A 14,426-nucleotide genomic window follows, 5' to 3' on the forward strand; every position below is an offset into this window, starting at 1 on the left:
GGGCTACGTGTCTCGAGGCTCATGGTTGGGTGCATGGTATTGCACGAGGTACTGTGTGTGGTTCTGCATGCGATACCGCAGGTGGTACTGTGCGTGGTTCTGCTTGCAGTATCATGAGTGGTACTGTGCGTGGTTCTGCATGCAGTACCACGGAAGGCACCATGTGTGTTTCCTCGCATGGTGGGTGTTCTGCATGGGGCTGGTGTGACCCTTTGTGGGGCGGCTCGTGGTGCCGCTGGGATTCTGCTCCTGGCCCGGTGGGGCGTGCACGGTGCTGCTGGCGGTGTTATGCTTCGGGCTGTGCGTGGCACTGTGTGTGGTGCCCCTCGTGGCTCTGCCCGTGGCATCCCTTGTGCCACCAGGACCCAGGGCCCGAGGCCCTGCTCTGTGTCCCGGCTCCTCCCGGCCCAGGGTCAGCTCTCTGGGGAGGGAGGAGGACGCCAAAGACCCGCGTGGCTCGGTGGGCGCGTGGCCCCCCCAGCCCCTCACTCACGCACGGCCTCTGCTCTCCCGTCCCTAGTTTGCCATGTGGGTGGACGCTGTCATCTTTGTCTTCAGCTTGGAGGATGAGATCAGCTTCCAGACCGTCTACCACTACTACAGCCGCATGGCCAACTTCCGGAACACCAGCGACATCCCCCTGGTCCTGGTGGGCACCCAGGGTGAGTCAGGGGCCCGAGTCCCACTGGGCGTAGCCGGGGTGGGGTCTGCCCCCGGGTCAGGGAAGAGCGTGGTTTCCTCCCGCAACTCCCGTCCAGAGCGAGGGGCCGCGGGACAGAGATGAGTGGTCACTCCTTCCGGTGTGGCTCTAGGGAGACAACGTCACACGGCCGTGGCACACCGGGTGCACATACATGAACACGCGTGCACACGCGTGTACACACGTGCTCCCTGACTCCCTGACATTTAGAAGAAATGTACTTGACTCTTAATTTGGTTTTGCGATTTTGTTAGGGGGCAACACCTAGGGGCCGCTCAGGCTTACTCCTGCCTCTGTGCTCACGGAGTCTCTCTCAGCGCTCAGGGGCGCGTGAGGAAGCGCGGTCTGAGCCCACGGCTCTCCCGGGCTAGGCCCGACCTTGGCTTTCCTGGTAGGTCCCTCTCCGCTCAGCCAAGTGGTTTGCCAGCTCCCCCAAAGGTGGTTTTATTTAATGTCTCCGTTTTGGAGCAGCAGTGCTCAGGGCACTCCTGGCGGGCCCTGCGAGGCACACAGGGCGTCGGAGATCCATCCCGGGCCGCCACGTGCGAGGCAAGGGCCCTCCCCGCCACGGTGTCGCTCCCCGTTCAGGCCCGGCCCCCGCCTGTGTCTGGCTTCATTGCACTCTGCTCTGCCCGTCACTGTCTTCCGGCGGGATCTCACGAGGGACGTGGCAGGGCCTGCGGGCACACGCCCCTGGTGTGGGCACCTTTCCCGTTCTCCTCCCGGGTTACACCAGGCTGGCCCTGGCATGGTGACGTCATCGCCCCCTCCCCAGCGCTGCACACATGGGCCACATGCAGCAGGTCAAGAGCCCCCACCCCCCGCCGTACCCATGAGTAGAACCCCAGAGCGTGTCTGCATGGGCATCTGGGCATCGGCCAAGAGAGAGACTGGCGCGGGTGAGAGGGGAGCCCCTTCCCCTGTGCGGTCCTGGACGACCCCGCCCCCCCCCCCCCTTATCCGTGGGTTTGTGGCGGAGCCTCCCACAGACGGCCTCGGGCGCCCCCCAGTGGCCACGCGAACAAAGCACCTCAGGGAAGGTCCAGCCTGCGCTGGGCTGGGGGTTGGGAATTCCCGGCCAGGAAAACCGTCCTGTCCAACAGCCGGGCAGCTCGTTCCTGCTGGGGGCTGCTGCCTTGCTTGCAGGGGGCTGTTGTTGGCAGTGAGGACCGGCCCAGGGCGTCTCTGAGCAGAGGGAGACCGTGTGTGTCCTGGTGTGTGTATACACGTGTGCGTACCCATACATAGCTGTTGTGTGTGTGCTTGTGTGCGTGTTTGTGTGCATGCGTGTGTGTGTGTGTGTGTGTGTGTGTGTGTGTGCTCTCATGGTCCTGCCGGCTCACACGGCAGTGTGGAGTGGTGGGCGTGCAATTTGGGGTGCTGGTTGCACACAGCCCCGGCTCCCTAGCCCTCCTCTCGGCCCTGTGCCCACGACACGCCCCCGAACCTGTGCTGGGGTTGGGCTAGACCCCCATGCTCCCCCAATCCCCCCAGGCCTCCTGGTCCCCCGGGCCCAGGACATCCCCAGGCCGATTCAGTGGTTGCTGTTGTCCCCTTCCCGCAGATAGGACTTGATGTTGTTCCCTCAAAAAGTCCCAGTGCCAGGGCCAGAGGGATGGCACAGCGGGGAGGGCGCTTGCCCTGCATGGGGCTGAGCCTGCTTCGGTCCCCAACATCCTCTCTGGTCCCCAAGCACCGCCAGGAGCGATTCCTGAGCGCGGCGCCAGGAGGAACCGCTGAACATCGCTGGGTGTGACCCAAAATGCCAAAATGGGAAAAACACCTAAGCCCGAACGCCCCCAGATTCCAGATGGTGCTTCCGACTGGCTCTCGGCCCCCCGGAGTGCCGTCTGCTGCTCCCGCCAGGGAAGGGTTTGGCGCCTTGTGTGCGCTTGTCTGACACTTTGCAGAAAAACCCTTCCCAGAATGGCCCGCCGTTTCCCCAGGCCCAGGCCATGCTTTCTCCAGTGACGGGGCCACTACAGACGGGGCCGTGCAAATCCCCTGACTTGGGAAGCTCTTGGCCATGCGGGGAAGTTCTCATCAAGTGCCCCGTTCCGGACGGCCACGGGGCGGCCCAGTGTCAGGAGCACAGCGCGGGTGGCTGGGAAGGCGGGGAGCATGTCCGCCTGCAGCACACGCCTGACCCTGGATGAACTGGACGCAGGTGTTGTCACTGGGGTCCTGCCCCGTGACCTTGGTTCCTGGAATGCCAGGGGTGGGGAAGGGGTGTGGGGTGCCGGGCCCTGTCAGCGGGGCCCGTTTGCTGGTCACGGTCTGTGACACGCATGGAGGGGCCAGACCAGGGCCAGGCTGGGGCCAAAGTGACCCCAGGGTTTGGCTTGGTGGCCTCAGGTTAGGGAACTTGGAGCGGGGACACGACGGAGAATCATGCTGGGTCCCAGGAGGTGAGGGAAACCCCGCATGTGTGTGGCAGGTGTGTGTCCGAACTGGCAGGCGTGTGTCCGTCCCAGAAGGTGTGTGGCCGGAAGCCTCCCTGCAGGCTCTCGGCTCTCGAACTCTTCCCTCGGGACACTCGTTGTGGCTTCCTGTCTGGGTGGGCTTGGCAGCCGGGCACCCTTGTACCGCCAGAGCGCAGTAGGAGAATGAGGGGCAGACAGACTCAGGGTTGGGGGTGTCTAGGCACCGGCACACGTGACCTCAGCTGGGACACCGTCCCCTGTGCCAGGAGGGGGCTCCTGAGTCTGTCCTCGCTGTAGCCCAGGCCCCACCCGGAGCCGACACCCCCACCCTAGACATCAGGCTGGTCCCATACAGGCCGAGACCTTAGGCCAGGAGAGACCCTTCTGGAATGCCCTTGAGGCAGCGTGGCTGTGGTGACAAGGACCGTGAGCTCGTTTTCTTTCAAGGTGTCGGTATCCGTCTGTCCATCCGACAGGTGCAGGGCGCTTGGGGCTGAGACCCGCGGGCAGTGGGGGCTAGCTATTCCCTGCGGGGCTGCGTCCGGCCACACAGGTGCTGGGCAGCGAGGGTGGCCGGCGCTGCAGGACCCAGCCAGGGCCACGTGGCTGCTTTCCTCCCTCTGCGAACGTCTCATGGGGCTGCAGCACCTCTGGGTCCCAGGAGACCCTCTGACCCGGAGCAGGACAGTGATGGCGGCACCGATGGTGGAGGCAGCCCCTTGTTGCTCCTCCCAGATCCTGGGGTTCCCCTCCCCGCCCTCCTAGCCGCCTGTGAACTCACCTGAGCTGACAGCCCCCGCCCCACCCCCAGCCTCCAGGCTCTCCCTGCCCTGCTCCCTTCCCCCCGCCCCCCTGCAGGGACCCCCACGGCCCTGATGGACACGGCCTGCCTCCTGGCGCCTCCCGGCCGCTCCGTTTGCGGCCGTTTCTTTGCTGCCTCCATCCTGTCCCTCCCCCCGGGTCGGGGCTTCCCGCCGGCAGGGTGTGCTGGGGAGGGGGCTTCCGCCCAGCTCACCCCGCTCTCCTGTGCCCCTCCCGCAGACGCCATCAGCTCCAGCAACCCGCGGGTCATCGACGACTCCCGCGCGCGCAAGCTCTCCAGCGACCTGAAGCGCTGCACCTACTACGAGACCTGCGCCACGTACGGGCTCAACGTGGAGCGCGTCTTCCAGGACGGTGAGCAGCGGGCGGGCGGGCGGGGGCGCACATGGCTCGGCACGCGGGCACACGCCCCGCTGCTGGCTCATAGGGACACGCGGGCACTCACCTGTACACGTGTGCTCACAGACGTAGACACGCACTCACGTGCAGACACACGTACACTCATACATGCAGACACACGTACACTCACATACACACATGTGCTCACATGCAGACACGTACACACATACACGTGTACACTCACATGCAGGCACGTACTCACACATACAGATACGTACACTCACATACACGTGTACGCTCATGTACATACACATGTAGTCTCATACACATGTACAATAACACATGCAGACACATGCACTCACACATACACACGTAGACTCACATGCAGGCGTACACTCATACACCTGTACACTCACATATGCAGACACGCATGCTCACACATAACACGTACTCACACATATACATCTGCATTCACACAGATACATGTTCACTCACACATGCAATTACATGTGCACTCACATACAGATACACGTACACTCAGCATGCACATGCAAACTCATGCAGATACACATACTGACCACTTACAAACATATAGGCATGTGTACTCACGTACAGACACATGTACTGACTATTCAACACATGCAGTCATGCATATGCTCACACAGACACATACTCACATTGAGACATACAGTCACACATACACAAGTACACTCACACATACACACGCAGACTCACATCAGATACACGTACTGACTACTTGTACACAGACATGTACAGACACTTGTACTCACAACACATGCAAGCATGTATACACTCACTCATGTATACAGACACTTGTATACTCACACAGACATACATACACTCACACATACAGGCGTACACACCAACCGGTTACATACAGACGTGTGTACAGTCACACAGACACACGTACTGACCACTCACACATGCTGACGTGTACACATATAGACATGTATACTCACACGTGTTCAGACACATATACAGACACGTGTACACATATGTACAGATGTGTACACTGACACATGCTGACATGCATACATTCAAACATGCAGACACGCGTACACTCATTCATGCAGACACACGTACACTCAGACACGTGTACACTTGCACATGCAGGACCCCTGTTTCCCAGCATGGGGAGAGCAAACTGAGGAACCTCATTCCTGGCTCTGGGCATCCTGGGCCTCCCGTGAGTGCCTGGTTGTGTGGAACCCGTGTTCCCAGTGACACCGTCGGGGGTATCCCGGCCAGGTACACAGAGCTGGCGGCCCCTGCCCCTGGGCTGGCAGCTTCAAGTGTGTCCCGCACCAGGACCCGCACAGGTGCCGTCCGTCAGGTTTCCATGCGCGTGGCCAGGAGGGTCGCGTCCTGCCCGTGCCCTGCTCCCCTAAAGTGCTCCTGGCCCAGGCCCCAGGGTGGGGGGACAGCACAGGGTGGCCTGGCTGGGCCCCGGAAGCCACGAACCGCCTTCCTTGCATGCTGGTGTTGCTTTGGGGCTCGGTGCGGCCTCTCCGCCTGTCCCCAGGCTGCTCCTTCCCCCGAGGCAGAGCCCGGCACACCGGGGAGGGTGAGGGGGTGAGGCTCTCTGATGTCCCTTCGCTCTCAGGGGCAGTTTGGGGTACAGGAGGGCCAGGCCTGTGCGGGGGCCCTGAGTGTGGGCTGAGACAGGAAGCACAGTGGGGAATGGGGTCCCCCGAGGCAGGGCCACACGGCACCTCCCACGGAACCCCACCACCACACCCGGCCCAGGGCCTGTTTCTCGTGGGAGCAGGTAAGAGCAGGTTCTGGGGACCCCCGTGGCTACCCTGTGAGGGGCAGACACACCTGCACCCCTGGGGGTGTTTCTCCAGAGTAGATCGAGCCACCCGTCGGGGCCTGGACGGAGGGCTGCTGGCTGCCTTTGAGTGCAGGGGTGCGACTGTGTGAGGCAAGGGTCCCAGCCCTGCTCCGTGCTCACTGAGACCCCCAGCCCATGTTGGCCCGGGAAGTGCCACCCCCACCGTCGCTGGGCAATGCAGGTCTGTCCCCGGAGCACCTCTGTTGGGAGAAGGCCGTGTGGCCGCTGGCCCTCCGCATCGGCCTGTTAAGCCGGACACTCGTCCCCGGGGGCCTGTGCCGTGCTCGGACACTGTTCGGGGAGTGAACACGCGTGGCGAAGCTGAGTGTGCTGGCGTCTCAGGGAAACACGTCTGCACGTCAGTGAGTGACCTTGACCCGTCTGTTCCCAGTGAACGGGGAGGGGGAGACTGAGTTCAGAGGTCAAGAAATCAGGACTCAGATGAGTGGGCTGTCCTCACTGCATGTGGCCCCCCGAGGTCCCTGGGAGTGAGCACAGAGCAGGGAGTCAACCCTGAGTACAGAACCGGGAGTGAGCCTGAGCACAGAGCCAGGAGTCAGCACTGAGCACAGATCTGGGAGTCAGCACGAAGCCAGGAGTGAGCCCTGAGCACAGTATCTGTTGTCAGCCCTGAGCACAGAGCTGGGGGTCAGCCCTGAGCACTGCTGGGTGTGGTCCAACCCCACTGCTGGAGAGGCCTCAGCAGGTGGTATGCTCTCCACATGGGGGTCCCCCTCCCCCCAGCACTGAGGGTCTTGAAGCAGCTGACTGTTGCCAGTTGTCACCACAACCAAAGCTACCGGCGGGCCTGGATCCCTCCCGGCCACGACCTCCTCGTGTGTGGTCTGGGGGCTGCAGGGGGGAACGGGCAGCTTCGTTCCTCCAACACTTTCCTTTTGATGAGGGAAGAAACAGCGTGTCCTCCCCCCTCAGCCCCTCAGCTCCTCAGCCCAGCCCGGGGTCACCGTGGGGTCGGGGTGCATGAGTGGTGGCAGCGCCTTTGCCCTGCGGTCCCCTTGGGTGCAGAGCTCGGGTTGTGTCCTAGGAAGGGGTGGGGTCTTCCTGGGCGTGGCCTACCCAGGGAATCTGGGGGCGTGGCCTATTGAGGGGCGGGCCAGATGGGCGTGGCCTGTTTGGGGGCGTGACCTACCCAGGGAATCTGGGGGCGTGGCCTATTGGGGGCGGGCCAGATGGGCGTGGCCTGTTTGGGGGCGTGGCCTACCCAGGGCATCTGGGGCGTGTCCTAGCGAGGGGCGGACCTGCTGGGCGTGGCCTGTTTGGGGCGTGGCCTACCCAGGGGATCTGGGGGCGTGTCCTAGCGAGGGGCGGGTCTGCTGGGCGTGGCCTGGTTGGGGGCGTGGCGTGGCCAGGGCGTGTCTTATTTAGGGGTGCGCCTGAGAGGCGTGTGTGTTCTTTTTTTTCCTCTCTTTCTCTTTTTGCTTCACACCCGGCATGCACAGGGGTTACTCCTGGCTCTGCACTCAGGAATTACGACCATATGGGATGCTGGGAATCGAACCTGGGTCAGCCGCATGCAAGGCAAACACCCTCCCTACTACTGTGCTATTGCTCCAGCCCTGAGGTGTGTGTGTTCTTTAAGGGCATCCAGGGCGGCCCGTGCCAGCCCCTGGACACTTCCCGTCCTCTCTTTCTCTATCCTGTTGAGTGTAGCAGGCGGGACCCGTCCCATGCGGGCTGCCCTGTACCATTAGTCACCAGGGTGCCACAGCTGTCCCATGGACTGGGGTTCTCCCAGGCCCTCCAGCCTGGCACATCTGGCAGTGGCTTCCAGTGGCTCCTGGGTGGCGGGCGTGACCCTGGGCTGGCACCCAGCTGGTTCTCGTGTGAGTCCCGGAGGACGGGGCCATGGGCCGTGATCACTCTCTGCTGCGTGTGGCCCTGTGGTTTCCGAGTGGGGAATGGGGCAACTGACTCAGACAACAGTTTCACGAGGCGGCAGCGTCCTGTTTCGAGGCCTCTGTGTTTCCGACTTAAGTGCACGTCCCAAGTGGCACACACAGGGCGTCCAGGGTGCGGGAACGACATGGCAAAGCTAGCTGCTGACCGGGCCCAGCCATGGCTGAGACACGAACTCAGAATGACGGAACTTTTTATTTATGTTGGTTTTGGGGTAACTCCCAGTGGTGCTCAGGGCTTACTCCTGGCTCTGTGCTCTGAAATCACTTGAGGGATGCCTTGGGGTGCCGGGATGGGATCCTCGCAAGTGCCCTCCACTGTCCAGCTGCTCTGGCCCTAGATGTGGGCTCTTTAGAATGAATTTTCTCTTGCACGCATGTGTGCTTGCATTCAGGTGCATGACCTGGTGGTCCACGAAGTGTCCTGTGGACCGGAGACTATTTTCTTCCTATTTGGGGCCATGCCCGGTAGTGCTTATTCCAAGGCTTATTCCTGGGAGGGTTTCGGGGACTTGGGGGAGCCGGACACGCAGCTTGCCCGGCTGTGTATGAGGCAGACGCCTTGCCTGCCGTCCTCTCTCGGGGCGAGACTGTTGCAGAAGAATCTTCTCAGGGTATTGACTCATTTGCTTAAAATCATCTGCCTGCTTGCATGTGTGTGAGCAGATGTAGCATGTGTGCATGTATAAATGTGTGAGCATGTGTGTGTGTGTGTGCGAGCATGTGTACGTGTATGAACATGTGTGGGCATACATGTGCATGTGTGTGAGCTTGCATGCGTGTGAGCAGTTGTGCGTGTATGTGAGTGTATATGTGCATGTGGGCGTATGTGCGTGTGAGCATGGGCGTGTGAGCAGATATGTGTGTGTGTGGGCATGTGCATATGTGCTCCAGCTTGTGTGTCTCCACGTGTGAGCATAGTGCCTGTTGGTGTGCAGGGTGGTGTGTGTGTGTGTGTGCATTCAAGTGTATGACCTTGTACAATCGTGTGTGTGTGGACACGTGTGCACATGTGTGTGTGTGTGTGTGTGTATGTGGTGGGACTATTCTCGAGTCCCCCTGCCACATGGGGGCAGCCCTTGGGTGCAGACACTGGTTCCTGCAAGAGTTGGGGGCCGGGCGGGGGCCCCGCAGGGAGGAAGGGCGTGTGGAGTCTTGCAGAGAAAGGAGCTGTCTCACCATAGTCACCATGGACGTGAATGGTGACAGCCAGAGATGCGAGTGCTGTGGCCTCCGGGCGTGCTGTGCTCGGCGGGTTTTGCTCTGATGGCTCCTGACTCTGCTCAGTGGGTGGTGAGAGGGCCCCCCCGCGGCCCCCCGACTGCTGACAGGGACATGGAGCGTGCCCCGTGTTGGTGCTGCGTCCGACGCCTGTCTTGTGCATGCCTGTCTCGTGTGCGCAGAATCTGTTCCAGTAGTGACGGGGTAAACGGCTCATGCTAATCCCTCTCCACGCCGTGGCTGCGTCCCCTCCCTGGGACCCCCCCAGGATTCCTCGTGCTGACTGCAGCCGGCTGGAGTCATTGGCCGTGTCACTGATGATACAGGCGTCTGTTCTCTCTGCATGTCATCTGTTCATCACGCCACGGCGTTCTGCCCTCGCTCGTGCCTTTGCGTGATGGAACGTGACACACTCCCCGGCCTGTCTAACCGTCACTGCGTCACAACCTGGAGCTGGTCTGGGCGAGTGTTGTCGGATGCTGTAGTGGGCCCGGGGACGTGCGGACATTCTGCTCTGTGGTTTATTTCTGTCCAGTGGGCCCTGGCCGTTTGGGGTGACCCCTGCTAGCGTGGGATTATCAGGGAGCCCCTCAGCCTGCTGCCCTGAGCAGAAGGTGCTTCTCCAGGGTCGCCTTTGCCACTGGGAAATTCTTTTGTTGTTGTTGTCTTAGGGTCACACACGGCTCTGCGCAGCTCTTACTCCTGGCTCTGTGCTCAGGGATCACTCCTAGAAGGACTCCAGGGACCATGTGCAGTGCCGGGTCTGCCATGTGTGAGCCACGTGTGAGGCAAACTCCTTGCCTGAATTTCTTTGGCGTGAGAACACGAGCGTTGTCAGATGGGCTTCTTTTTTTTTTTAATTAAAAAATTTTTTTAATTATTTTTTTGCTGTTGCTTGCAGGGGGGTGTGCTGGGGTCCGTGTGTGTGTGTGTGTGTGTGTGTGTGTGTGTGTGTGTGTGGTTGCTCCCAGGAGACTGTGGGTGTCCCTGAAGGGCAGGCCAGAATCTGGACATTGAGCAGAGGACAGGGACACCCTCCACTCTGTGTCTTTTTCTCCAATTAGGGAGAATCGTTGAGCTGTGTGTTCCGTGCGCCCAAGGGAGTTTCTCCAGGCTGTAGCCCATGGAAATAAGCCACGGGGGGCTGCTCTGGGACACGTGTCCTTGGGATGTGGCCCCATGGGCTTCCTTGGGCAAAATTATCCACCTGGCCCCCAGCCAGGCTGTCCAGCTGTTTTTGCTGCTGAGTGCAGGGTACTCACCGCCCTCCCCCACACGAACACACACACACACACACACCAGTGCCATTCAGGAAGCCGAGGGTGCCTGCATGGGGGGTTCGGGAGCTCCCCCCACAGCGTGGGCATGAGCCCTACGGATCGGCACCTTGCCTGCGCCGGAACTCACCCCGACCCAGAAGCAAACTTGGGAACTTCTGAGACAAGGAGATGGCCCCTGTGCCCACCCCCCACTCCCACCCACCCCGTACTTGGCCTTAGCCGCAGGGCAGGAGCTGCCCCGTCTCTCCCACGCTGACTGGCCATGGGCAGCCGCCTCTCCCCACCTTTCCCGTCTCAGCCCTTGCGATGCCCGGGGGTCTTCCCGCTGTTTGCAGACCAGCAGCAAGCAGGCTGTCCCGGCTGGTGCAGCCTCTGCTAAGGTGTGGGTGTTCCCCACTGCAGTGCACAGCCAGCACACAAGTCCTTCAGGTCAGTGTGGGTCCTAGGACTCGGGTCATGGGGCAGGGAGTTGGGCCCAGGCACCAAGAGCTGCAGCTTACTGCAAGCAGTGCCTGGCCGTTTCTGGGGGGCTCCCCATGGAAGCACCGGTAGGGGGTCCCCAAGTAGGCACTGGGTGGATGGTCCATGTGTAGGCACTGGTTTGGGGGTGCCCTTGGAAGCAGTGGTAGGGGTCCCTGTGTAGGCACTGGGGATCCCCATGGCCTTCTCCAGCCTGTGTTGCAGGCTTCGGCCTGGTTGAGGGAGGCCCTCAGTGCGTTCTCAGCACCCCGCTCGTGACCCTGCACCCACTACCCTGTGTGGGCACTGTTCCACCTGCAGTGCCAGGGGCTCCCTCTCCCAGTCTGTCCCCACGAGACACATGGAGGAACCTGAGGCCAGGGAAGCTCAGCCCCCTGAAAGCTCCTCACATCCACCAGAGCTGGGGGAGACTCTGATCTCGCTCCAGCTTCAAGCCCGCCCCATCGGGTGACCAGTGACAATTCACTGAAGACCATCCAGAGTCAACAGCTGGGGACCAAGCCCCGTGCCTGCAGAAGGCCCTGGACATGCTGGTTGAGCCCATGCACAGGGAGCAGAGGTCCATGCTTGGGGCGGGGGTCATCAGGGGCTCTACGGAGCCATGGGTCCAGCCAGTCAACATGCGACCAGGTGCCCTGGGGCAGCCCTGGCACTCTGGTATGTTAATTTGGTGGGTCACTGACCACCCAGCTTCCCTGTCGGGTGATTTTGATCTTAAGGGTTGTTGTCGGGCTTCTTGCACGCTGTGGTCTGAAGGCCACACCTCGGGATGCACTCTGTTTTCCTGCAGGAACCAGAACTGTGTCCTTGTGGAGCGGAGCAGATGCAGTGCGGGCTGCGGCCAGCAGAGGGCAGTGCTGCCAGAGCCGCTGGTCCTGCCTGTGGGGGCCAAGAGTGGGGAGTGCAGTGGGGGCGGCAGCCAGCAGAGGGCGGTGCAGCAAGAGCGGCGGCCAGCAGAGGGCAGTGCTGCCACAGCCGCTGGTCCTGCCTGCAGGTGGGAGCAGGGAGTGCAGTGAGGGCGGCGGCCAGCAGAGGGCAGTGCTGCCGCAGCTGTTTGTCCTGCCTGTGGGGGCCGAGAGCGGGGAGTGCAGTGAGGGCAGCGGCCAGCAGAGGGCGGTGCTGCTGCAGCTGTTTCTGCTGCCTGCATGGCCAAGAGCGGGGAGTGCAGTGAGGGCGGCGGCCAGCAGAGGGCGGTGCTGCCACAGCCGCTGATCCTGCCTGCAGGTGGGAGCAGGGAGTGCAGTGAGTGCGGCGGCCAGCAGAGGGCAGTGCTGCCGCAGCTGTTTGTCCTGCCTGTGGGGGCCGAGAGCGGGGAGTGCAGTGAGGGCAGCGGCCAGCAGAGGGCGGTGCTGCTGCAGCTGTTTCTGCTGCCTGCATGGCCAAGAGCGGGGAGTGCAGTGAGGGCGGCGGCCAGCAGAGGGCGGTGCTGCCACAGCCGCTGATCCTGCCTGCAGGTGGGAGCAGGGAGTGCAGTGAGTGCGGCGGCCAGCAGAGGGCAGTGCTGCCGCAGCTGTTTGTCCTGCCTGTGGGGGCCGAGAGCGGGGAGTGCAGTGAGGGCAGCGGCCAGCAGAGGGCGGTGCTGCCGCAACCGCGCATCCTGCCTGGGGTGGACAGACTCACCTGCAGCCCAAGGTGCTGGGCCACGGCTGCCTTAACTCCAACGCTGGGATAGATGAAATGAGGCCTGCGTCAGAGTTGCCAGAGGGCCACGGCCTGCTGCCGCAGTGGTCACCTCCTGCAGGGCACAGCCGGGACGTGGGCCCCTGGACCTGGGCTCCCTGCGACTCCCGGGGGCTTGCAGGATCCTGGTTTCCACCGCTCGGACTTGCTTGCCCGTCTCGCCTCATTGTGTCCTGCACAAGACCTCCGTGGACTGCCTCCTCCAGGCAGCCCGCTTGCAAGGCGCCCTCGGGGCCGCAGCAGCCCTCTCTCCCAAAAGCTTCTCCCCAGAACCAGGTACCAGGAGCTTGGGGTGGGGGCTCCCACCCTCGCCCTCTGCTTTCTCCCCATGTAGTTCTGCTCCCCGTCACTGAAAAATAAAAATAGACCTTTTTTTTTCCTTTTCTCCAGCACCCCCTCCCACCACCTTTGTATTTTACAGCTTAAAAAATAAGTTGAAGAACTTAGGGCTTGAAAAAAAAAAAGGAATCACTACAGGTAACCACAAAAGATATTATTGACTGATGCAAGAAAAAAAAAATGTACTTCCCCGGAAAATTGGATTTCGCACATAAAACTTAGTAATCCTAATAAAGACAGGTCATTACCAGTTTTAAACCAAATAAGCAAACGCGAAGCGGCCCCCTGTCAGCGTGATGCCCGGTGTTTGGTTTCCTTTTTTTTTTTTTAATTTTTTATTTTTTTTGAGTGGGGGAAGTGTAAATCAGCTTCCGCCAGCTAAGCCCTCGCCAGGTCGGCTCCAATCATTCCTGCCCCTTTTGCTGCGGGAGAGGTGCCGTGAGGAGTAATTTACTGTCCTGTGGCAAGGTATGTTTATGTTTAAACTGTGCAACAGGGGAGCTAATGAGAAAGACGGGGATTTACGGCCGGGTGATTGATCGGATTACTGCCTAGGCATTAATTGAAATCCGAAGGCTCACAGCTGTGGGTGTAAGTTGGGGGAAACATCCTTTAAGTGAAGGGAAACTTTGAGATGCGCTTTGCCACGTTTCGGAGGTAATTTTCCTGCTGGCGGCTTGGTTGGGGGGAAAAGGTGCGTTCGTTGGCTCCAATAATTCCGTGGAGGTGCTGGGAGGGCCCACTCTCCCCACGCTGGGCCGTTCTGAGTCTCGGGAGGAAGTAAGCACGGTGGCATTTTTGAAAAAACGATTCTGAGGGGCCGGAGAGATGGTTCAGTGGGTAGGGTTTTGAGGAGGGCGTTTGCCTTGCACGTGGCTGACCCGGGTTCGACCTCCGGCATCCCATGCCGTCCCCTGAGCGCTGCCAGGAGTGATCCCCAAGTGCAGAGCCAGGAGTGACCCCTGAGCATCACTGGGTCTAGGTCTAGCCCCCCCCCCCCCCCAGACCAAAACAGCAGCAGAATGTTTTTCAGTGTGGACACGCAACGATAAAATTCTCGGGGGTCGCTCGGCTGAGTCCCCGCTGGACCGTGGGAGGCGGCGCAGGGGCAGGCGGGAACCTGCACTAATCAGGAGGGAGACAGCCGGCGATGCTCGGGCGGCCTTAAATTTCGCCGTCGCATTTAATCTGGGGACGTCGGAAGCAATCTCCCGGCCGCGCGCCGCCTGTCAGATTTTAAACGTGCCATTCTTGTGGAAACCCCATTCTTGTGAAAATGTCTAAATTTTCCCATTAAGTGCTTAAAAAGTAATAAAAGTAAAGCCATTAGGCGTCACTCATCAAAGCCGTATCGGGAGGAAGATTCTCCGG

General features: G+C 61.0%; 1 protein-coding gene across 6 annotated transcripts in view; it reads left to right on the top strand.

The window, feature by feature from the left end:
- Positions 1-14,426, top strand: part of AGAP1 (ArfGAP with GTPase domain, ankyrin repeat and PH domain 1) — a 502,434-nt gene that overhangs the window by 289,280 nt on the left and 198,728 nt on the right. For all 6 annotated transcript variants that reach the window (XM_056122103.1, XM_056122124.1, XM_056122116.1 and 3 more), the window contains 2 exons: positions 521-662; positions 4,165-4,299. In XM_056122103.1, the coding sequence (XP_055978078.1) occupies positions 521-662; positions 4,165-4,299 (277 nt within the window). The remainder of the gene's footprint in view (positions 1-520; positions 663-4,164; positions 4,300-14,426) is intronic.

This window comes from Sorex fumeus, unplaced genomic scaffold, assembly GCF_029834395.1.
Source record: "Sorex fumeus unplaced genomic scaffold, SorFum_2.1 ptg000005l, whole genome shotgun sequence".
In the NCBI taxonomy this organism is placed as follows: Eukaryota; Metazoa; Chordata; class Mammalia; order Eulipotyphla; family Soricidae; genus Sorex; species Sorex fumeus.